At 44.9% G+C, this 25,959-nt stretch overlaps 1 protein-coding gene across 1 annotated transcript in view; it reads left to right on the top strand.

Annotated features, from left to right (window-relative positions):
• kiaa1549la (KIAA1549-like a) overlaps window positions 1-25,959 on the top strand; it is a 284,087-nt gene that overhangs the window by 191,861 nt on the left and 66,267 nt on the right. Inside the window, exons 12-13 of the mRNA XM_080191561.1 lie at window positions 2,489-2,676; window positions 25,114-25,241. Of these exons, the coding sequence (XP_080047687.1) occupies window positions 2,489-2,676; window positions 25,114-25,241 (316 nt within the window). The remainder of the gene's footprint in view (window positions 1-2,488; window positions 2,677-25,113; window positions 25,242-25,959) is intronic.

Below are 25,959 nucleotides of genomic sequence, written 5' to 3' on the forward strand. Positions count from 1 at the left end.
TTGAACTCCAGTGCAGTGCCAAGAGAGTGCTGCCTTGCCAGGTCTGCTTTCTTTTAGATAGCCTGGTCTCTTGGGTGGATGTGAGAGATCCCATATCGTTATTTTGAAGAAGAGGAGAGAGGTTCTTCTCTTGCATTATGAGTGTTTACCCCTTGATCAACATCACTAAAAAATAAGATCACCTAGTAATTTGTCACATTGCAGCTTGTGGGATCTTGCTGTCTGTAAATTGGCTGGAACGATGCTTACTTTACAACAATGACTACACTTCATAGGGCGGCACAGTGGTTAGCACTGCTACCTCACAGTGCCAGGGACCCGGGTTCAACTCTGGCCTTGGGTCACTGTCTGTGTGGTGCCAGCACATTCTCCCCGTGTCTGTGTGAGCTCCCTCCGGGTGCTGCAGCTCCCTCCCACAATCAAAAGATGTGCAGGTTAGATGAATTGGCCATGTTAAATTGAACCTTGTTGTCCCAAGATGTGTAGTTTAGGGGAATTAGTGGGATAAATATGTGGGGTTACAGGGATAAGGCCTGGATAAGATGATCTGTTGGAAAATCGGTGCAGATTCGATGGACCAAATGGCCTCCTTCGGCACTATAGGGATTCTATGATTCTGAAGTGTTTCATTGGATGCAAAGATCACTGGGACATGCAGAGACTTCTGCTATAAAATGCAAATCATTTTGTTTCCACCCACAATATATGATCATGGTTACCAACAGCAAGCTTTTCTGAGATTTATAACGGAGCACCTTGTTTGATGATGGGGCTTTATACTTTATCTTACTGCTGCCATAAAAATACCTGATGCCGCTGCGTAGGCTGCAAAATGTGGTAAAAATTTAATTCCCCAACAGTGAGTACCCTGCCCTGGATGAACATAAAAATAATTTCCCTCGGAAATACATATAGAATTTTAAAAGGTTGAAAAGTTGGTGTAACCCTGACTGCTACCGGATAGCTAGTCATTTTTTCTTGAGATCTGTGATGGTTTTGATGTGCAGGAATCACCAGGGAGGCATCAAGCTTGTATTCCCAACCAGATGTGCTCCTGTCGAGGCAGGAGCTACATCCTTGAGCCTGGCAATGTTTGTATTCGTTCTTATTTGGGAGCCAGTGGCGCCTGTGAGATGTGCACAACCCATGAGACCTTCCCCCCCCTCCCCAAGCAGGGTTGGTAGAATAATGGTAACATTCATGGATGAATAATCCAGAGGGATTGTGCTCCAGAGATGTGAATTCAAATCCAGCTGTGGTAGCTGGTGGAATTTAAATTTATTGATAAACATGGAATAGACATTAACAATGGTGACGATGAAACTATCTGGTTCACAGATGTCCTTTAGGGAAGGAAATCTGCTATTATTAGCCAGGCTGGCCTATATGTGACTCCCATGTGCACTCTGTATGGCTTTTAACTGCTCTCCAAATGGTCTCTCCAGCCACTCAGTTCTCCACACAGACAGCAGCCTTTTTTGACCACTATTTTCTCAAGGACATTTAGAGGTCAGCAGTGAATGCTGATCTTGCCAGCTGTGCTCACATCCCATGAATTAAATATGGAAAATTGGGATTAGGTTGGGATCAGGGGAGGGTGGGATGGATTGTTTATCTTCATCCTGTTCCTCCCAGTCTGAAAACAGTTGGCAAAAAAGTGCCTTTCTCCCCCTTGTGAAGATTTCTGTCTAACTTTAGTTGCAAAGACTTAGTATAAGTCATGCCTCTAGCCAGCTAAAACCTGCACGGAAAGAGGCAAGGGCCCCACATCCACGTGCAGATAACCTAGATGAGGGAAAGGGGGATTGACTCAGAAATTTATATGATTCTAACAGGGTTAGACAGGGTAGATTCAGAAAGAATGTTCCCAATGGTGGGGTAGTCCAGAACCGGGCCATTGTTTGAGGATAAGGAGTAAACCTTTGAGAACTAAGGTGAGGAGAAATTTCTTCACCTAGAGGGTGGTGAATGTGTGGAATTCACTACCATAGAGCATGGTTGAGGCCAAAACGTTGTTTGAAGAAATTGGATCCAGCTCTCGAGGTTCAAGCGACATGGTGGGAAGGGGGGATCAGGATATTGAATTTGATGATCAGCCATGATCAAAGTGAATGGCGGAGCAAGCTCGAAAGATCAAATGGCCTACTTCTGCTTCTAGTTTCCATGTTAATTTGCAACCTTGAGAGGAGATAAAACCTCTGAAAAATACATGGTCCAACTAGCGAAAGATGCCAGAAGTTCTTGAACAGTTTAAGGTGCCTTCCCTTTATAAGTTGGGGAATGACCCAGCCAGCCTGCTCCGCCATTTTGCTCTGCCATTTAAAATGATCATGGCTGACCTTTGACCTCAACTCTATCTGCCTGCCCGATGACTTGATTCCCTTCCTCATATCAGAAGGCAGATGTCCTAAGAGAAGGTTATTCCTCTGGTTTGAGTATTAACTCTGCTTCATTGTTGTTGTTGTTTTGAATTGATTTTGTTGTCTAGCCAGTTCAAGGGTTTGATTATGCCAAGCAGCACATTGGCCAACAGGGCGGAGAGGATGAAGTGGCCGTTACTCAGGAGACTGTGGTCCTGCCGCTGCCTGGTAGAGATGCACTCGTACCTCAAGAAAGAGACAGCTGCCAGGACGGAGTTAACACCAAACCACCGAAAACTATTGACATCCGAAGAAGGTAAGCACATTCTTTAGTACAGATGATGCACCGTGGCTTATAGATCCAGAATGATGGGTTGGAACATACGATGCGAATGTAGGCTTATCTTTAGAACTTGCTGTTGAGATCATCTAAGTATTTACTTTGTTAGGCAGGAGCTTTCTAATCGCAACTTTGAACACGGCTCATTCCTTGTGTCTTTATGGAATGTGGGCAGAATCAACATTGATATAATGTCAAAATTTAGGAGCTGGTTGTTCATTTTGTATGTAACGCAACAATGGAAATTACAGACAGAAATGGCAGAATATTAATACGAGACCCCAGAGATGACTGGGAGGGAAACCCGAAGTCAGGTTGATGGCTGAGGTCTTCATACCCAAAAGGGGAAAGCAGTATAAAGGGGGAAATAAGAGTACTGGTCTGAACTGATCTTAAATACTTTAAAATGGAACACTAATAACTGGGGAAATAAGAATATTGGTCTGAACTGGTTGAATATACTTTGTAATAGAGCACAAATAAAACAGGGAGATGAGGATAGTGGTCGGAGCTGTTTGCTTCTTCTGGGCTTCCCCATATGATATTGCTGGAGATGGATGTGCAATGGATGTGGCTACACAACCGGCAGATTTGGGTCACTGGGGACATGGACAGGAACGTATGAGCAACAGATGAGCCACCTGCTGGGGCCAAGGCTAAGTAAGTCCTTGGAGGTGAACTCCTGGCAGTAGGCCTGGGACCAGCAAAGCTTCATATTCCACACAGGCAGTTCAGTAGAGGGGTGACTCCCCTCCACAGCCATGGTTTGGCGGGCCACTAAAGATTTTATAGCTTCCTGCAGTTTCAGAGCCTTCATCTTGAGGTTCCCCAGCAATCTCTTGTCTACACACCAATGTCCATTCCTCTGGTGAGAGTCGAACTTTAATTGTTTTACTGTGAACGTTGGTGACAATTGCATAACATAAAATTTTGGGAGTTTTGGTGGCATTGTGACAGTATTACTGGATTATTAATCTAGAGCAGTGCTTCCCGAGCAGTGGGCTCTGACGCAGTGGCGTGCCTTAAGTACCTCCCAAGTGTGCGCGAAAAAGAGATTCAAAACGTTTGAAGATTCATGCAATTAAATTAAAACTGGCCCTCATCTGCAGCTCTGTGGTTGGCATCTCTATGACCCAATGAACCTCAGGCCTCCTGCGCATGTGTGGCTGGGAAAGATCCGCACAGGCTTGGTTTAGAATTTTACGTTGGTCAGGCCCATGCGCAATGGAACTTGACGCTGAAGACAAAGGTCCTATGCACCCGCCCAAAAAGCGAAAACTGGATAAAAATCTGAGGGAGAAAAGGGAAATGAAGAATGAAGGTGAGAGGGGGTTGGTGGGATTGCTGGGTTACTCTTCGAAAATGCTGGTACAGGCTTGATGGGCCAAATGCCTGCCTATTGTTGAGCGGATTTTGTGACTCTATGATCTTGGCTCCTGTAGCTACATGTTAAGTTTTGCAATACCCACTCCTGGAATAATAATGTTGCATCCTTTCAACTCATGGCTGTGTATTTGAGTACATTTCACAGAGCTAACCCATGCTCTCTAATCCTGAGCTCCATTCTTTTTTCCCGTTTTGAGATTGGTTTAATCCAGGAGGCCATTGAGCTTCTCAGCTCAGTCCTTACCACTCCTGGGGGCAGGGGGTGGAGGTGGTGGGGGGCAGCATTTCTCCTCATGTCACCTTTAATCTGCTTCTGGAACCTTCTTCATGAAGAAGAATCTTCGGCCCCAGAGCCCAGTGGACACCAGCTCTCCCTAATGCTCCCCCTGAGGGGGGTCTGGAAACTTCCAGAGCCAGAGTAGAATAGTAAAGGGGGAAGAGGCTGGGGGAAGGGTGGGGGTTGAGGGGGGTGCAGAAAGGAGACCGGAAGGCACTCGATGAGTGAATTGCTGGAATAAAATGGGCTTGGCCTAAAATGTTTACATCTTGTAAAGCTCATATTTTCATCCTTACAACTGATTATTTTTCTGGTTCAATCTGTTGCAACAAAGCCCATGTGTAAAACGTTCTGGTCAGTAAGTCCACTCTCCTCCCACTCTATCCATTTAGTTTTTGTTTCTGTGTGTCAGCTGTGTAAACAACTTTCAATACCACAAGACAAGCACTTACATTATAATGCACTTACTTATAATGTGTCCATGGTCAGTCCTTTAGTTTGCTTAGGAGCATATTGGCGACACAGTGGCACAGTGGTTAGCACTGCTTTCTCACAGCGCCAGGGTTCGATTCCCGGCTTGGGTCACTGTCTCTGTGGAGTCTGCATGTTCTCCCCGTGTCGGCATGGATTACCTCCGGATGCTCCAGTTTCCTCTCACAGTCTGAAAGGCATGCTGGTTAGGTGCACTGGCCATGCAAAATTCTCCTTCAGTGTACCCGAACAGGCGCCCGAGTGTGGCGACTTGGGGATTTTCACAATAACTTTGTTGCAATGTTCATGTAAGCCCACTTTTGACATTAATAAAATTTTAAAAATATATATTTCCAAGTAAGGATGGTGAGGGGCTTGGAGGATAACCTCCAGGTGATGGCGTTTTCATATATCTGCTGCCATCCTTCTGGATGGTAGGAGTCATGGGTTTGAAGGGTGTTTATGAAGAACCTTGGAGTTTCTGCAGAGTGGCAAGTTCTAGAGCACAAGTCTTCAGTACGATGGGCAGGATATTGCCAGTGCCCATAGCCTTTGCTGTGTCTTTTTTGATACCACGGAGAGTGAATCGAATTGACTGTAGACTGACACCTGTGATGCTGGGGACTCTGGAGGAGGCCGAGATGGACCATCAACTCAACACTTACTACTGACAATTGTTACGAATGTTTTAGCCACATCTTTTACACTGATGTGTTGGGCTCCCCTATTAGAATCATAAAATAATAAAATTCCTACAGCACAGAAAGAGGCCACTCAGTCCATCAAGCCTGCACCGACAACAATACCAACCAGTTCCTATCCCTGTAATCCCAAACATTTACCCTACTAATCCCCCTGACACTAAGGAGCAAGTTAGAATGACCAATTAACCTAACCCACACATCTTTGTTTATTGAAGATTTGTGGTATCTCCTCTGCCAATGAGTTGTTTAATTGTCCACCAGCATTCAGGGCTGGATGTGGCGAGACTGCTGAGGTTAGAACTCATCTGATGATTGTGGAATTGCTTCGCGCTCTCTATTGCTTGCAGCTCATGTTATTTGGCACAAAAAATGTTCTAGCTTCTCTAGGTTGACAGGTCATTTTTAGGTATGCGTCGTGTTGCTCCTGATATACCCTCCTGCACTATTCATTGAACCAGGGCCGATCCCCTAGCTTAGTCGTAATGGTAGAATGGAGAATCTGCCGGGCCATGAGGTTACAGATTGTGATTGAATTCAATTCCGCTGCTGCTTAGGCCCACAGTGCCTTATGGTTGCCCAGTCTTAGGTTGCCACGTCTATTCAAAGTCTATCCCATTCAGTATGGTAGTAGTACCACACAACATGATGGAGGGCATCCTCACTGTGAAGATGGGACTTTGTCTCACCAAGGACTGTGCAGAGGTGACTTCTACCAGCATGGGTGACATAGTGGCACAGTGATTAGCACTGCTGCCTCTCAGTGCCAGGGACCAGTTCAATTCCTGTCTTGGACCACAGTCTGCGCTGTGTCTGCATGTTCACCCTGTGTCTACGTGCGTTTTCTCTGGGTGCTCCAGTTTCCTCCCACAGTCTGAAAGGCATGCTAGTTAGTTGCATTGAAATTCCAGCATGTTATGATCACTCTTGCCTAGTGGTTACTTTGGAAGAGGCCAATGCTGTGAGCCTTGACCTTGCTGGCACTGAACTGCTTTACAAATACAGTCAGTTAATGACCCATGGAGAACACATTCTGTGTTCCCTCCAGCCTGCATGTGCAGTTAATAATGTACAGTTACTTGGAAGTACCAGCAAGATGCTGCAATTGAACACTTTGCAAGACTGGTCTCCACGTATTAGGCAGAATAAAAGAGCCTCTACCAAAGGCTCTACACAGTCATGCTAAAGAAGTTAGACCACCGAATGAACAACACCTTCGGCACTCCTGACTTCATCCTATGGGAGTGAGGACCTGAGACGGGTCGACCACTTAATAACCTTTGACATTGAGTAGGAAGTAATTCTGATATCCTGCACAAAGTGATACTCCACTCGGCATTGAGGAAAGCCCTCAGGAGTCACAGATTCAAGGTCAGTATCTGGGGAAGCAGGAACTGACAGGTCCCATCAGTTGGAGCTCCCTGTGACTATTCAGTCTCAAGGATTCTGAGTGCAGCAGAGAACCTTGACCATGTCTCTGGGCTGGGGGTGTATGAGCTCCTCCCATGAGAGGGTTGCGATCCTCACGGACGGTCATATGTGTCAGCACCTGGAGTGCATACCAGAACAGCACAGCAAATTCATGATGCTTTATGTGGTCTGGTCCAGTCAGTTCGGCACCTGAGAACTGATGTCCGTGGGATACACAAAATGAGTTGCAACCTGAACAGGTCAAGTCACCCAGATGGCTCAGAGGTGGTCGGGAGGGGATGCCAGCTGCACCGCAGTGGCGACCTCCCTTAACACCAACCAAAGCCTGAGGCAGTTCCTGAGGAGGATTAGGATGCCCTCATCATCCCTGGCTTCCTTGGCACACCTGACAAAGGGAGCATCTATGGAGCAGGGACCAGTGGTGAGGGCTGCAGCTGCACTGATGTTGAGATAGGAGAGGCCTCAATGGGTACCTCCAAAACAAGGATGACTACCCATCATCACAACTGTGAGGGCAGCAATGTGAGCTGTCCGTCTCCGCATCCTCTGAGGCAACACGGTGAGAATGACAAAGGAGTGTCCTAGAAGGGCACTGTCCGAGCACAAAGTGGCTCATTTTGGCATTGGATTAATGTTTCATGTTAGGCCTCATGTTGTAAATAAAATCACCATTCAATGTCATGGCAGACATGATTACTGGAACTTTGTGCTGTCTCATGGTATAAATAAAACATGAGCTTCTCACCAGTGACAGTGGGGGCTCCGAGTGGTCGCTCATCTCTCTACGATGGTGAGATTACATAGACTGGATGCATGGTTGTCTTTCCCGTGTCAGCACATTTCTGCTGCATTCACCACATGTGGTTAGTCCCTCTGGCCTCAGAGATGATCAGCTGAACCTTTCCTGGATCAGACTGTGCCCCAGGATCACAGCTTCCAGAAAATACCACATTGTGACACTTTGGGCCTGGCCATCTCCATGGTGACCTGGACCATCTTGTGCAGCAGAAGATTCCCCCTATGTATCCCCGTCCTATCCTCTCCCAATTCCTTTTCGGCCGCCTCCTCCTCGGAAGACATCACACCTTCCTCTATGTTGTCCTCTCCAAAGGTCCCTTCACTGCATCGTTATGATGCCTGGAGCAGACACGCAACCATGTGAGATACTTTGGCGGGTTTGTCCAGACAGTAGAATCATAGAATCCTACAGTGCAGAAGGAGGTCATTTGGCCCATCGAGTTTTCACCGACCACAATCCCACCCAGGCCCTATCCCTGAAACCCAATGCATTTACCCTAGCTAGTCCCCCTGACACTAAGGGGCTATATAATATAGCCAATCCACCTAGCCTGCACATCTTTGAATTGTGGGAGGAAACCGGAGCACCCGGAGGAAACCCACACAGACATGGGGAGAATGTGCAAACTCCACACAGACAGTGACTCAAGCCGGGAATTGAACCCGGGTCCCTGGTGATCTGAGGCAGCAGTGCTAACCATTGTGCCAACGTGCCGCCCTTGACGGTGAAAACACATTTTCAGCAGGACAATGAACTGCTCAGTGAGATATCTGGTGAGCAGATGGCAGTCTTTGTAACACCTCTGTGGCTCTGTGGCATTTCTAGAGGGGTGAGGAACCCATCTCCTCAGGCGATAGCCCTTGTCTCCTGGAATCCATCCACAAACCTGAGGGATGGAGGGAAGTGGTGGATAGGGAGTTAGAGGAACTGCAGACGGTTTGCCTACTGAAGAATGAGAGGTGATGGCAGCTTCCAGGAAAGCAGTTTTTCGCATGGTTCCAGACCAGCTATACACTCAGGGAGGAGTAGACCGTACTTTAATTGAGGAATCGGTCTGTCATTGGGTGCCCTGATGGCAACATTGCACAGAGTTTGCAAAGTCTAGTGACTGCAGTAAAATCCAGTGCCCCATGAGCTTGCAAGGCCCCAAGGTGAGTTTGATGTGTGTCCAACGTACAAGTAAGCTAATCCACGGCCTCCAATTCATTTCAATGCTGGGGCCAGCAGCGAGATAGTCATTTACATGATGGAGCGAGAAAACTTGGTTCGCAACTTTCAATGTCTGTGTTTAACTACTCGGCAACACCCCCCCCTCTTTCAATCTGAACTTGGCGGACATCCAACTGTAAGTAATAGCAAGTGCCATTAGCCTCACTACTTTGACAGAAAAATAATCTTCTGTCTGGATATCATTAACATGTGGGCTGATGTCTATTTTGATTACTTTCTCCCAGTGGATAAAAGGAATTTCTGAAATCAATTTCTTGAAACACCAGAAATTCATTTGTATGAACCGTCAGCAGCTGTGACTTTCGCCAGACCCGGGCGGTCAATTTTCTCCCTTTTCCCACACTTCCTGCCAAGACTGTTGGAACGAAGGCTGCTGAATAACAGGATGATGATCAGGAATGCTGCAACAATTGAAGACATTTCAGTGATTTGGGAAGGATAGAGGAATTAGTTACTGTCTGGAATGCGCTGTCTGAAAGGTTGGTGGGAACCAACACAAAAACGGAAAATGCTGGAAAATCTCAGCAGGTCTGACAGCATCTGTGGGGAGAGAATAGAGCCAATGCTTCGAGTCCACATGACCTTCCGTCGGAGCTGAGAACAAAGAGAATCAGCAGAGATTTATACCATGAGGTGGTAGAGGGGTGTGGGGGGAGGGACGTTGGTTGGAGTGGGTCAAGGTAATGTGAATGACGATACAGAAAGCTGAGAAGGTGCTAAAAGTGTCCAGTGAGAACAAACCGAGTTTATCCACCCTCTCCTTTTTTTTATTCATTCCTGGGATGTGGGTATCGTTGACTGGCCAGCATTTATTGCCCATCCCTAGTGGCCCAAGGGCCGTTTAGAGTCAATCACATCGCTGTAGCTCTGGAACCTCACATAGGCCAGACCAGATAAGGACAGCAGACCTTCTTCCCTCAAGGACATGAGTGAACCAGGTGGGTGTCCCCAACAATCGACAAGGGTTTCATGGCCATCAGTAGATTCTTAATTCCGGATTTTTTTTTATTGAATCCAAATTCCACCTGTGACAGGATTCAGGTCCCAGAACATTAGCTGAGTTTCTGGATAAATAGTCAAGTGATAATACCACTTGGCCATTGCCTCCCCATCTCCATCTCCTCTAGTTTTAGACTCTCCTACCTTTGGGAAAAGATATCGACTATCTACCTTGTCTATGCCCCTCATTATTTTATATACCTGTATAAGGTCACCCCTCAGCTTCTTACATTCCAGAGAAAAAAGTCCCAGTCTATCCAGCCTCTCCTTATAACTCAAACCATCAAGTCCCGGTAGCATCCTAATAAATCTTTTCTGCACTCCTAGTTTACTAATATCCTTTCTATAATAGGTTGACCAGAACTGCACACATTATTCCAAGTGTGGCCTTACCAATGTCTTATACAACAAGATGTCCCAATTAGTCATCTAGTCTCGAAACATTGGCACTATTCTCTCTCCACAGATGCGGCCAGATTTGCTGAGATTTTCCAGCATTTTCTGTTTTTGTTTCAGATTCCAGCATCCGCAGTATTTTGCTTCTATCTTAGTGGAAGCCAATGTTAATTTTCAAAATGGAATTGGATAATTCTTTCAAAGGGTCAGCACAGGCATGATGGAAGGAATGGCCATGATGCAAGATTCTATGACTTCAAACTTAAATTCCCATAATCTTGCCATGATATTTGCTGTATTGGTTCCAAAACTCTGTCCATATTGTGCCCACATATTTCCCTCATGGTCCACATTCATTGTATCATTGTATCATAGAATCCCTAAGTGCAGCAGGAAGGATACACAAACGCAGGGACGCACAACATAGACACACACAAATGCAAGCACACACAAATACAGGAAAACACAAACATGGGCACACACAAATGCAGGCACACACAAGCATGGACACACACAAATGCAGGCACACACAAGCATGGACACACATAAATGCAGGCACACACAAGCATGGACACACACAAATGCAGGCACACACAAGCACGGGCACACACAAATGCAGGCACACGCAAATGCAGGAAAACACAAACACAGATGCACACAAATACAGGAAAACACAAATACAGGCTCACACAAATGCAGGAAAATACAAACACAGACATGAACAAGCACACACAAATACAGGGAAACACGGAAGCACACACAAACACAGGCTTATGCAAATGCAGGCACACACATATAAGTGCCGAGAGATACAAACACAGAAAGGTTTATAAGTGCAAATACACATATGATGAAGATCAATAGCATAATTCCTGCACCTCCCTAAGCTTGGAAAGCTGAGATTGATTAAATCAGACCTTTCTGCCCCATTTATCAAATCCTGGTCAGGTTTTACAGACTCAGTACAAAACAGTCTTGAGATCTCCCCATTCTGCAGGCTCAGACTGAAACAATTCCTGGTACCTATGGACTATAGCAGAAGTGTGATGGCTAAACCGTTGTTTACTCTCAATGTCCTGACTTGAACTAGGTTTGATAGTTTTGAGTATGCCGATAAAAAAACATCAGGAAAGGTAAGGACTGGGGGATGCCTGAATCCTCTAGAAAAGAAAAGGCCGAGGGATTACCTTAGATGGCCTTTGAGATGTATCTGGAATAGACAAAGAGAATCTGTCATTAATTGCAGGGGAATTCTAAACTAGAGACAATAAATTTAACAGTGGCTAACAAATCCAGACAGGAAATTAGGAGGAACTTCTTTACCCAAAGAGTGATGAGAATGTGTCGCTCGTTATCATAGACTTCATTAAGCATAATGGAAGACGTGCCCTTGTCTGCGTCAGTGGGGATGAAGTGGAAATGGTCAATAGATTCACGTTTCTAGGAGTCCAGATCACCCACAACCTGACCTGCTCCCTCCATGCCAATGCTATGGTTAAGAAAGGCAACAAATCCTTTGATTTCTCAGGAGCTAAGGAAATGTGGCATGTCCAGTCTGACTTTCACCAACTTTTACAGATACACCATAGAAAGCATTCTTTCTAGTTGCATCAGAGCTTGGTATGTCTCCTGGTCGGTCCAAATCTGTAAGAGACTACAAAGGGTCATGAATGAAACACAATCCACCATGCAAACCAACCTCCCATCTATTGATGCTGTCTACACTTCCCGCTGCCTTGGAGAAACAGCCAGGACCCCACACATCCCGGGCATACTCTCTTCCCCCTTGAAAAAGATATGAAAGTCTGAGATCACGTACCAACAGACTCAAGAACAGCTCCTACTGCCATCAGACTTTGAATGGACCTACTTCATATGATCTTTCTTGACACCCTAGTTATATCTGTAGCACTACATTCTGCACTCTCTCCGTTCCTTCTCTATGAACTGTATGCTTTGTCCGTATAGTGCGCAAGAAAATATACTTTTCACTGTATACCAATACATGTGACAATAATAAATCAAATCAAATCAAAATCATAGGGCGTAATGAGATGAATAACATAAATACATTTAAGGTAAACACATGACGAAGAAAGGAATAAAAGGATGTGTTGACAGAATGGGATGAAAGGATTATAGGAGGCCCATATGAATATTCAGCACTGGCAGGGACATGTTTGGCCATAAAGGCTGTATATATAATGTAAATAGCTGATAGCTACAGCTGGGTGACTTTTCATGGCTGTGTAACTTGAAGGAGAGGAAGATCATCTATTACTGAAATCGAAGTTGTCATCTGAATGCAATTCCAGTGTTTTATGGGAGAAAATCTGATGCCATTATAACTTGAAAGTAGATAGGAAAACATGGTTGGTTAAACATTTTTAAATGGGCTTCCATTACACCCTGTGCAGGATGCTTTGTTCTTTATTGCCGTGGCTATTTAACATGTTGGTTGTAAAAGATAAAATATTGAGCGTATCACAGCTTGCATTTGCTCTAATTAATCAACGTGGATAAAGCAGATGAGATTCCACAGCTATGGAAGCAAAGAACCGTGCATGTGCAAAGTCTGAAATTAAAACAGAAAATGCAGGGAAGCCTCATGATCAGATAGCTAGCTTCTCCAACATCAAGGCTGCTTCTTTCCATCTCTGTATCGAATTCTATCTCTGTCTCTGTCTCCCTGCTTTTTTTTAATTGTGGGACATGGATGTCGCTGGCTGGCCAGCATTTATTGCCCATCCCTAATTGCCCTTGAACTGTGTGACTTGTTTGGCCATTTCAGGGGATAGTTGAGTGTCAAACACATTGCTGTGTATCTGGAGTTACATGTAGGCCAGATCAAGCAAAGACGGCAAATCTCCTTCCCTAAAGGACATTAGTGAACTAAGTGGGTTTTTCTGACAATTGACAATGGTTCCATGATCATCAGTTGATTCTTAATTCCAGAAATTTTTAATTAAATGGCTACCAACTATCTGGTGCTGAATCTCAGTTCTGTTTGTAAGTTCCAGGCTCAATTATTCCAACGTCCTCCTGGGCAACCACCCATCTTCCACTCTCCATAAACCTAACCAAATTCTGTTGCCCCTGTCATTCGCACCAAATCTTGTTCAGTTGTCACCTTGCTGCTCACTGACCTACATTGGCTCCTGGTCCAGCAATACCTCAATTTTAACGTTCTTTTTCAAGCTTTTCTCCTTGTTTTATTTCGTCTCAGACTCGAGTCCTTACTTCACTGAACCTTTTTGTTGGGTTAGGAACACAGTGCAGAATATTAACCTAGGGAAGGCATGGTGGCATAGTGGTTAGCACTGCTACCTCGCAGTGCCAGGGACCCGGGTTCGATTCCCAGCTTGGATCACGGCCTGTGCAGAGTCTGCACGTTCTCCCCATGTCTGCGTGGGTTTCCTCTCACAGTCTGAAAGACATGCTAGTTGGATGCAATGGCCATGCTGAATTCTTCCTCAGTGTACCCGAACAGGCACTGGAGTGTGGTGACTCAGGAATTTTCACTGTAACTTCATTGTAGTGTTAATGTATGTCTAATTATGACACTTACAAACTTTAAAACTATCCCAGACCTTCACTTTTATTTGATGTCCCTGCACCTTCCACAACATAAAACTTATCTCATTTCTACTTCCCCTCAGTTCCAAAGAAGAGTCAAACCAGATTTGAGATGTTAATTCCATTTCTCTCTCCACAGATGCTGCTAGTCTTGCTGAGTTTTTCCAGCACTGTTTTTATATTAGTATTCTCAACCTTGTAGAGATAGAGGTTTACAAAATTATGAGTGGCATGGACGGAGTGGATAGTCAGATGCTCTTTTGTAGGGTAGAAAAGTCAAGTACTAGGGGACATTGGCATAAGATGCATGGGGAAGAGTTTAGAGGAGATGTGCGAGGTACATTTTTTACACAAATGGTGATGGATATCTGGAATGCGCTGCTCGGGGAGGTGATGGGAGTAGGTATGATAGTGGCATTTAAGGGGCATCTCGATGAATAGGATGGGATATGGACTCTGTAAGTGCATACAGTTTAGTTTAGGCAGGCATCAGGCTTGGAGGGCCAAAGGGCCTGTTCCTGTGCTGTACTGTTCTTTGTTCTTGTTTTCAGTTCTCTGCAACCTCCTCCAAATACCCCTCTGAGATCGACCATGCTCCTTTAATTCTAACTGGTTTGATATTCATTACTCTACTATTAGGCAGCCTTGCCCTCAGTTGTGTAAACTGTAGAATTCCTTCCCTAAACCTTTTTGCCCTTTTGGTCTCCGTCCTTCTTTAAGAAACTCCTTAAAGCCACCTTCAATGGCCAGCCTCTTGGTTATATTTCATAGATGTCAGGTTTTGTTTGATATTCACTCATGTTAGGGTTAGACAGGGTAGATTCAAAAAGAATGTTCCCAGTGGTGGGGGAGTCCAGAACTAGGGGTCATAGTTTGAGGATAAGGGGTAAACCTTTTAGAACTGAGGTAAGAAGAAATTCTTTTCACCCAGAGGGTGGTGAATATGTGGAATTCACTTCCACAGGATTTCAAGAAGAAATTAGATATGGACGGCACGGTAGCACAGTGGTTAGCACTGCTGCTTCACAGCTCCAGGGTCCTGGGTTCGATTCCTGGCTCGGGTCACTGTCTGTGTGGAGTTTACACATTCTCCTCGTGTCTGCATGGGTTTACTCCGGGTACTCTGGTTTACTCCCACAGTCCAAAGATATGCGGGTTAGGTTGATTGGCTGTGATAAGAAATTGCCCCTTATGTCCAGGGTTGCGTAGGTTAGCGGGATTAGTGGGTATGATATGGGGGTAGGGCCTGGGTGGGATTGTGTTCAGTCTCTGTGTGGGAGTGTGCAGACTCGATGGGCCAAAGGGCCTCTTTCTGCACTGTAGGGTTCTATGGTTCCATACAGCTCTTAGGGCTAAAGTGACCAAGGGATATGAGGGGAAGGGGAAATCAGGACACTGAATTTGATAATCGGCCATGAACAAAGTGAGTGGTGGAGCAGGATCAAAGGGCCGAGTGGCCTATTCCTGCTTCTAGTTTCAATGTGAAGTGCCTTGGGACATTTGAAAATGTCAAAGGTGCTACGTAAATGTAAATTATTGCTGTTGTAACTAGATTTCACAGCTTCCGTTCCTTCTAATTAATCAAAGTAGAAATAGCAGGTGATGTTCCACAGAGATTGATTAGGAATAGTAAATGTCTTGCCCCTTGTTAAAGTCTCAGTCACGTCTTCTCTTTTCCCTCTGTTGTGTTTGCTGTGAATATTTTTAGCTGTTGCAGATAAATGTGAGGCGATAATTTGCCTTGTTTCTCCAGGACGCCAGCCTTGCATCCTTGGTTTGGTGAGGCAGTGCTGTTACTTCAAACAGCCAACTCCCAGGGAAAATCAGAGCAGAAAGAGAAAGAAAGACTTGCATTTATATTGTAGTACAGGTCAACACAGAAAGAGGCTGTTTAGCCCTTTGAATTGTGCCAGCGCTTTCAAAGAGCAATCCAGTCAGTCACAGTTCTTCCCTCTTTCGCCACCTCTGTACAATTTTCTCTCTTTCAAGTAGTTATCACATTCCCTTTTGATGACAATTACTGAATCTGCATCCATTACTCCAGCAAGCAGTACATTCCAAACCTTAACCACTCATTATGGAAAAAAACCTTGTGTGGCCTTTGGTTCTTTAGATAATCACCTTAAATCTGTGCCCTCTGGTTACCAAACCTTCAGCCATTAGGAAAACGAAGAAAGACTTGCATTTCTCCAGTGTCTTTCACAACTTGAAGCCATTAAAGTATTTTTAGAGTAGATATGGGTGACATGGTGGCACAGTGGTAAGACTGCTGCCCCACATCACCAGGATCCACATTCAATCCCCGGCTTGAGTCACTGTCTGTGTGGAGTCTGCACGTTCTCCCCATGTCTGTGTGAGTTTCCTCTGGGTGCTCCAGATACCTCCCACAGTTCAAAAGACATGCTGATTAGGTGCATTGGCCATGCTAAATTCTCCCTCAGTGCATCCACAGTGCGCCTGAGTATGGCGGCTAGGGGATTTTCACGGTAGTGTTGTTACAGTGTTGATGTAAGTCTACTTGTGACGCTAATAAATAAACTTTAAACTCATGTGTATATCTCTATACTAACAGAGACAGAGAGTGGTTATAGAGGGTTGTGTTTCAAACTGGAGGCCAGTGACCAGTGGTGTGCCTCAGGGATCGGTGCTGGGTCCACTGTTATTTGTCATTTATATTAATGATTTGGATGAAAATTTAGAAGGCATGGTTAGTAAGTTTGTAGATGACATCAAGAATGGTGACATTGTGGACAGTGAAGAAGGTTATCTAGGATTGCAATGGAATCTTGATCAATTGGACCAGTGGGCTGACGAATGGCAGATGGAGTTTAATTTAAATAAATGTGAGATGATGCATTTTGGTTGATTGAACCAAGGCAACACTAACTCAGTTAATGGTAGGGTGCTGGGGAGAGTTACAGAACAAAGAGATCTAGGGGTACAGGTTCATAATTCCTTGAAAGCGGAAGTACAGGTGTACAGAGTGGTGAAGAAGTTATTGGGCATGCTTGGTCTCATTGGTCAGAACGTTGAATACAGGAGTTGGGATGTCTTATTGAAGTTGTACAAGACATTGGTAATTCCACACTTGGAATACTATGTGCAGTACTGATCACCCTATCATAGAAAGGATATTATTAAACTAGAAAGAGTGCGGAAAAGATTTACGAGGATGCTACCAGGACTTGATGGTTTGAGTTATAAGGAGAGGCTGGATACACTGGGACTTCTTTCTCTGGAGTGTAAGAGGTTGAGGGGTGATCTTATAGAGGTCTATAAAATAATGAGAGGCATAGATCAGCTAGATAGCCAATATCTTTTCCCAAAGGTAGGGGTGTCTAAAACTAGAGGGCATAAGTTTAAAGTGATAGGGGAGAGGTACAAAAGGGTCCAGAGGGGCAATTTTTTCACAGAGGATGGTGAATATCTGGAACAAGCTGCCAGAAGTAGTAGTAGAGGTGGGCACAATTTTGTCTTTTAAAAAGCATTTAGGCAGTTACATGGTAAGATGGGTATAGAAGGATATGGGCCAAACACAGGCAACTGGGACTCGCTGAGGGGTTAAAGAAAAAGGGTGGCGTGGACAAGTTGGGTCAAAGTGCCTGTTTCCGTGCTGTAAACTTCTACGACTCTAACTGTTAGGACCCAGTGAGGAGGAGTGAACAGGCTCCCTTCTATTCAGCCTCCAATGTTGGTTGCACCAAAGGTGTTTTTAATTTACTTTCCCTGTGGATGCTTTTTTCAAATCCAAATGTATTGTCTATCTCTAACAACCTTTGGGAAGGTGGTGGTGGTGAGCTGCCTTTTTGAACTGCTGCAGTCCATGCAGTGTAGGTATCCCCACAGTGCTTTTAGAGAGGGAGTTCCAGTATTTTGACCCAGCAACAGTGAAGGAACGACGATGTATTTCCAAGTCAGGGTGGTGAATGGTTTGGAGTGGAACATCCAGATGGTAGTATTCTCATGTGCCTGTTGTCCTTGTCCTAGACTGTAGTGGTTGTGGGTAAGTGCTGTCGAGCCTTGGTGTGTATCTGCTGCCTGATGTACATCTAGGATAGTAGATGATACTGAAAGGCTTTTAATTTGAGATATTTATTTCTGAGTCAATGCCATTAACATGAATTTTTTTAGCCTCTGTGATTCAGAATTACATACAGATGTCACTTGTGAGTAGTGAAACATTGGTTTTGCATCCTCAATCAATGCTGAGTTGTTCTCAAGTAAGGAAAGCAAACATATCAATATAATGAAATGTAATGTTTAAAACCAATTTAAAAGAAAATCATACTCCATGAATTGTTCTGAATTGTTCTTCTCTAAATAGTACCTTGGAGGTCTTGTGACGCAGTGCGTAATGTTTCTACTTCTGAGCCGGAAGCTGCAGGTTTGAGTCCCTCCCCAGGACTTGATAGCCATGGCCAACTCAACCTGAAAAATCCTCCAACATGCCAATGACAGGCAGTATAAGCGGGAGAGAGGCCTGACCAACCATGCCTGGTGTGGAGTGGCACCCTTCAAGCCGAAAGTCCCCTGGTGATAGACTAGCCACTTGTTCCAGGCAAAGGTCACCATCGAAGCAGAGGAAAGTCTGCTTTGTACACTAAAGTAACGCCAGGAATCGGCTGTAAAGGAACAGTGCTTTATTGCACAAAATGAAGTAAAGCAAAGCCACAAGCCTGTGATGAATAGAACAGGTCCCAACCAGGACAATGGAATAATGGACCCACTCAGGGGTCTGCTTTATCCAGAGCTCGGTATACGAGTTCCACTTGGTGAGTTAATTACCAATCCCCAGGGATCTCGTATTCGAGTCTTATAGGGAGGTTAGTCAGTGATTTCTTCACGCAAGTCCTAGGGGTTACCACATGCACCATTAGGTGAGGGAAGAGAAACAATAACATAGTGCCTGTAACATTGCAAGAGGTCCCAAGGCAGAAGAGGCATCAGGCAAGTTTATAAAGAAACATTAGGACAGATGAGCAAAATCTTGGTTAAAGATTTTGTTTTTAAGGAATGAATTGAAAGAGGAGGGGTAGAAAGGCAGAGACATTTCAGGACGAAATTCCTGGGCCTAGGCAACTGGCGTATAGCCGTCAATGATGGAGCAATTAAAATCAGGGATACTTAAGAGGCCATTGTTGAAGAATGCAGATATCTTGGAGGGTTTTTAAAGTTTAAGATTATTTATTAGTGTCTGAAGTAGGTTTACATTAATACTTCAGTGAAGCTACTGTGAAAATCTTCTGGTCGCCACACCCTGGCACCTATTCAGGTACACTGAGGGAGAATTTAGTGTGGCCAATGCTAACCAACATGTCTTTTGGACTGTGGGAGGAAACCGGAGCACCCGGAGACAACCCACACAGACATGGGGGGAAGGTGCTGACTCCGCACAGGCAGTGACCCAAGCTGGGAATCGAACGCAGGTCCCAGGCACTGTGAAGCAGCAGTGCAAACCACTGTGCCACTGTGCCGCCCTTGCTCGAGGTCTGAAGGAGATTGCAGAGGTACGGAGTGCCAAGGCCATGGAGAGACTGGAAAAGAAGGATGAGAATTTTAAAACTGAGGTGTTGCCGGTCTGGGAGGTAAGCGAGCGCCGTGGTAGAAGTTGTATAAGACTTGATACAGGTGAGGATAGGGTGAAGAAAGCAGGATGATTATGTATAAAACATTGATCAGGCTGCAGCTGGGATACTGTGTGCAGTTTTTGCCATTCTCTCTAGAAGAAAGATATACAACCATGATGAATGTGAGACAAGCATTGGCGTGTTGAACAGGAGATGGGGGGAGTAGGGATTTCAATCACCCAGGCTGATGTGAATCTCACCATTTGTACCACACTTAAAATCTGTTCTTATTCTGAATCATTGATTTATAATGCATAAATCTTTCGAAGCGGAAGAGCAGGTTGATAACTCTCGGGAAAGGAAGCTTTTATAAATGGAGAATGTGGATTTTGCCTGGATTGAATCTATTTCTCAAACTTATGGTATTTCTGTAATGTTGAGATCAGCACATTTTCCTCACAATGACAAGTCAGCGATCTGAAAACCGTTTGGTTGCTACGGTGATTTGTCGCATTAATTCACAGACTGTTCGAAACAACCTTGTGGCATTCGTGAAACCAGATGTTTTTTAAAAATTCATTTATTCGCACTACGTGGGGCACCGCTGGTGAGGCCAGATTCATCACCCATCACTAACGTCCCTTGGGAAGATGATAGTGAAACAACTTCTTGAACCTCTGCTGGGCACCACAGCAGTTTATAACTGAGTGGTTGACTGAGCCATTTGATTTGATTTGATTTATTATTGCCACGTAATACAGAAAAGTATTGTTTCTTGCGCACCATACAGACAAAGCATACCTCTCATAGGATGGGATTCCTATAGAGATCATGCAGAGATCATGATTTAAAAATAAATCTCTTATTCCCATGGGAATCATAGTGGGCAGGACAGAAAATGTGGTGGACTATGCAAAGGTCCATTGATCTCAGGCATCAATTTCTGGTCAGCAGGTAACAAATCCAATGGGAAACTGCTCCATGAAGCTTGGTGATGGAATTATGCGGCTGTGGTTTTCCTGGCACTTTGTGTGTGGCAGAGTGGATAGAATAGTAACATAGAAACTGGACGCAGTATTAGGCCTATCTGGCCCTTTGACCCTGCTCCGCCATTCATTATGATCATGACTGATCATCAAGTTCAATATCCTAGTCCCCTCAAGCTCTCTGGTTCTCAGAAGACTGTGAGGGAAGAGGCCTCTAGTAAAGTCCAAACCAGATATCAAACCTCTGCAGCCATCAACTCACACTGGCTCAGGAGGATGATTGGACAGTGATGGGGGAGAACCTTGGGGCTTCCCGATGGATTCTGATGGGAATGGTGACCCATCATTATCCTGCCACAATGGGCAAGAATGCAAGTTCCAGCTGTTGGCTTCTGCCATCGTTCCCAAAGGCCGGATACCAATTATACAGTTCCCATGGGATTGTCCACCCCTGCCTACTGCTACTCTTACCCAGTGGAGGAGGGTAGGATTTTACTCCGTGAGCTCAATCATCTGGCTCTTCACTCCGGTGGGATCTTCTGGTACCACCGATAGCGCCACCCTCACCGTGTGTTTCCCAGCAGTGTGGGGTGGAGTTGATGGGAAATCTCATTGATAGTAGTAGGACCAGAAGATCCCACCGTTGGCCAATGGCACGCTGTCTCACACCTCTGAGAAAATGCCGCAGGGGGACAGAGAATACCAGCGATCATCTTTACTATTTTCCATAACTGTGGATCATAGGGAGTTAAATATTCTGCACAATATTCATTTGTCTACCTCCAGCAAAATAAGCAGGTATGGTTTGATGCTGAGTTTCCTGCCAAATACTTACCTTGCTGCCTAGCATCTCCTGAGACAGGACAACTCATGTGCATATGTGACATTAGTGTACCGTTAAGAGATTTATTTTTAAATCATGATCTCTGCAGGAGCTCTCACAGTTAATGTTTCTCAGCTCACAGCCTTAAGTAACGTCATTGTCACTGGCTTGACTGAAATGTCCTTTTATTGCTACTTAAAGGGAGTGGTTTGTGTTTACTGTGGGGTTAGTTTTATGATCCTGCATTGTTAAGAAGATGGTCATATGTTTTTGGACAGTTATTTTTCGTTTTCAGCTTGGAACTGCACATTTGAGTTTATGTTTTAGAAGGGACAGCAAGCTAAAAAGAAATGTTTTCCCTCTCTCCCTGTTGTTTTGAAACTTCTGTTGGCTACCTGAAAACATAAGAACATAAGAAGTAGGAGCAGGAGTAGGCCACCTAGCCCTTTGAGCCTGCCCCGCCATTCAATAAGATCATGGCTGATCTGAAGTGGCTCAGTTCCACTTTCCCGCTTTCTCCCCATAACCCTTAATTCCCTTGCCTACCGAAAACCTATCTACCCGTGTCTTAAATACATTTAGCGAGGTAGCCTCCACCACTTCAACGGGCAGAGAATTCCAGAGATTCACCACCCTTTGAGTGAAGAAGTTCCTCCTCAACTCCATTCTAAAACAAGAACTTGTTTTCTTGAAGGGTGAAAATCGGCTGTTGTTGGGGGTTGGACTAGAGTCTCTCTGGTGTTTAAGGAAGCTGTCTTCAAACTTTTTGGAGTGAATCCAGAGAACTGCAGACTTCAACCAAAGGACTCAATTTCCAGTATCACATGAGCCTTAGTCCATGCTGTGTTGAACTTGTTTAAAGGGTTGTTTATGGAGGTTGGTTTGATTAGGGCAGCTTTATATATTATGTCCATTATTGTGGGTGTTTTGTTTTAGTTTGTAATTGTTAGAACTTATTGCTAATTTTCTTTATAAATATATTAACTATATTCTTAAATAAACTTTGATAAAAGCTCCCTAGTGGGTCATATGAATCATACCTGAAATGGAACGTATGCTTATCATAGCCAAATTCAAAATGCAAAACTTATGATTCAGGTGGGTTCCATGCAACACTTTGGAGTTTCTAACCTGAACTATAACACATGTGACATTTTAGTGTTCAGAGAAAGGGCACCCCATTCAAATCCCTGTGTCATACTGTTGTTTAATTGGATATTGAGGGAATAAAAAGGTTCACTTCAGATCATGAGGGATGCAAGGCCCATTTAACAGAGACACTGGTGAGACTGCACCAGATGGGATAGCTGTCATGGAACTCAAGGTAGAATATCAAGGAATAAACCTGCAAATTATGGGCAGCAAGATCCCACAAGTAGCAATGAGATAATAGTAGATTATTAGTTTTGGTTGAAGTATAGGTATTGGCCAGGACACTGGGGAGAACTCCTCTGTCTTTCTTAGAATGTTGGCCAGGAGATCGCTTACATCCACCTGAGAGGGGAAAAATTAGGCTGACGTTAATATCTCAGCCAAAAAATGGCACCTTGTTCATTGCGACACTTCACTAGCACCACAGTAAAGGGCCAGCCTAGATGACATGCTCAGGGACTTACAGCCTGGCAAGAGTGCTACCCATGGAGCCTTGGCTGACTAAAGAAATTGGTATAGTTGTCTTTCTATTACTCTGATCAGCCATGATCTTATTGAATGGCGGGGCAGGCTCGAAGGGCCAGATGGCCTACTCCTGCTCCTATTTCTTATGTTCTTATGTTCTTGACTTAAGTGGGGGAATTTTCCCATCCCACCTGCCACAGGAATCATGGTGGATGGGACACAAACCATGCAAAGGTCGTTGACCTCGGGTGGGACTTTCCAGTGTTAGGGCGAGCACAGCTGGAAAATCCCGCTCTTGGTGTCTCTAAGAGCAGCCAAGCCATCTAGCTGAGGTTAAGAGAATATAATGAAATGGCTTCATGTGTTAACTTGTGATGTAAACACACCAGGAACAACAGCAGCAACCACTTGCATATATAGAGAACTATCAAGCTAGTGAAAAATCCCAGTCCACGTCATGGAAGTGTTGCCACTCAAAACAGTTAATGCCAAGCCAAAGAAGGGGATGGATGAACAAATGTTTGGCTAATAGGTTTTAAAATGGGTCTTAAAGGAAGAGAGAGAGGTACAGATTTTAAAAGAGGGAACTCCAGAGGTTGGGCTCTGGTGATGGGATACAGGGAATGGATAAAAAGTCAGAATTGGAGGAACTCAGAGATCTCGAAGGATTGCAGTTTACAGAGAGAGGGAAGAGCTTTCGAGAAGTGTTTTGCAAATCCAGCCAGATATTGTAGTGATTAGATTAATGGTGTATTACCATAGCAGAGTGTGCAAAAAATGTTGTAAATTGATTCGAGAAGACTGAAGTTACAGTCCAGGTTTGACTATGAGGCAGTAAAGACCATGAAACATTTAATCTCTCCTAATTTGATTTAAGTAGTAGCTGAAACTCGGGGTTGTATTTCACGTGCCCCTGCCAGGTGTGTTTTTTGTGGGGCTACTGGTAAAATTGAGTGGATGCCCACCCACCACTTTCCCACCCACTGAAATCAGCAGCGTGCCCACCACATTTAAATAAATAAATAAGAGACAATTGGACTTGTTGTCAAGCCAGTTGACCCTAATAATGCACTGCCCACACCTTTAAATGATTGGTGTGGGCAGTCAGGCTGGAGGGGGCATCCCACTTTAATAATAATTCAATGGGCAGGAAGGAAGGAGGGGCCACTATCTTCAGGGGCTTCCCTTTGTAGATTGGGGGTTGCTCCTCCCCTCATATTGAATTCCCCCTTACTTCCAACCCGCCTGCTGTGTTAAACGTATCAGCCTAACCCCCGCCCCACTCCCTGATGCACCTAAACCCTCCCTGCCCAAAACCCTCAATTAACTGTCTCCGGGATCCATTTGGCTTTCTTGATCTTTCTTGTTGCTGTCTACTAGGCAGTGCCCACTAGTGCGCTTTTGGCACTGCTGGGTCTGATGGAGCTACCAGCCAGTCAGGTTGGTGGTAGCTCCCGAGGGCAGGACTTCTCTTCCAGGGAGAGGTGGAAGTCCCACGTTGTCCCTGCCTGGCATACCTGTAGCACACCATGGCTCCTAGGTGGGCTGTCATAGAGTGAGACATCTCCATGTCAACATCACAACCGAGTGGTTAAGAAAGAACTTATTGAGGGATGGGCGTTTTACAGCCTGAATTGTGTCGAGAGAAAGCTGTTAAATGGTTCTTCTTGCGCACTCCTTTTGGCATGGTGGCATAGTGGTTAGCACTGCTGCCTCACGGCGTCAGGGACCCGGGTTCAATTCCATCTTTGAGTGACTGTCTGTGTGGAGTTTGCACATTCTCACCATGTCTGTGTGGGATTCCTCTGGGTCCTCCAGTTCCCTCCCACAGTCCAAAGATGTGCTGGTTAAATGAATTGGCCATGCTAAATTGCCCCTTAGTGTCAGGGAGACTAGCTAGGGTAAATGTATGGGGTTATGGGGATAGGGCTTGGGTAGGACTGTGGTCGGTGCAGACACAATGGGCCGAATGGTCTCCTTCTGCACTGTAGTCATTCCATGATTCTTTCAAAATATATCTAAGAAGTTGACTGACAGGATCAGGAAATACAAAACGCAATGAGTATTGGTCAAGCTATCCTTGAAAACATGTAAGGGGAAGGGAGAGAGACAGATGAATATATGACAATTCTCTTGTACCATGGTGATTTATAGCAGGTTACACAGCGAACAGGACTCTGTCATCAGTGAGCAATCAGGAAATCTTGACTCGGACACGGGCACTCCACAGAAGGCAACAGCACAGCAGAAAATTTCAAAAGAGGGAACCAGGAAGAAAAATGGTGAGATGACCTTGTTCTTTTCTTTTATAATTCTGCTCCCGTGACAGAAAGTTTGCAATAAATCACAAACACACAGAAAATTTTAAAAACTCTCATGGCAGACAACACAGTTTTGACCTGGACGTAAATTTCTGCGTCTCAGAAACTGCCTGGTAAGAAAACACGCTGACGTGATTTGTTCAGAAACTGTTTTGCAGAGACGTAAAACTCACGTCACCTTTTGATAAAATTTATTGTCTTTCAGTCACTTGGCAGTGCCCCCTCCCCATGCCTCCCGTCCCCCCCCCCCCCCCCCCCCCCGCCGTCCCCTGCCTCCCTGCCCTTGATGTGGAGATGCCAGTGTTGGACTGGGGTAAACACAGTAAGAAGTCTCACAACACCAGGTTAAAGCCCAACCAATTTATTTGATCGTAATCTCACAAGCTTTCGGGGTTTGCCCCTTTGTCAGGTGAATGGAGAGTTCTGGCCTCAGACAGAGCAAATAACAGCACACACAGTTTACAGATTACTGATTAGAATGCGAATCTTTACAGCTAACCTGCTTCCCTGTCCTTGCCCGTCAATTACCCAACTCAGGATTATATTGCAAACAAGGAAAGTCCAATTCAGGTTAGATCGATCTGGTTCAGACTGAAATTTGGAGGTGATTAATACTATAATTTTAACTGCTCCCTCTTCCTCACTATTTCCTCTCTTTCATTGGGTCAGCTTCTGTGGC

This window comes from Carcharhinus amblyrhynchos, chromosome 6, assembly GCF_965287045.1.
Source record: "Carcharhinus amblyrhynchos chromosome 6, sCarAmb.v2.hapA, whole genome shotgun sequence".
Lineage (NCBI taxonomy): Eukaryota > Metazoa > Chordata > Chondrichthyes > Carcharhiniformes > Carcharhinidae > Carcharhinus > Carcharhinus amblyrhynchos.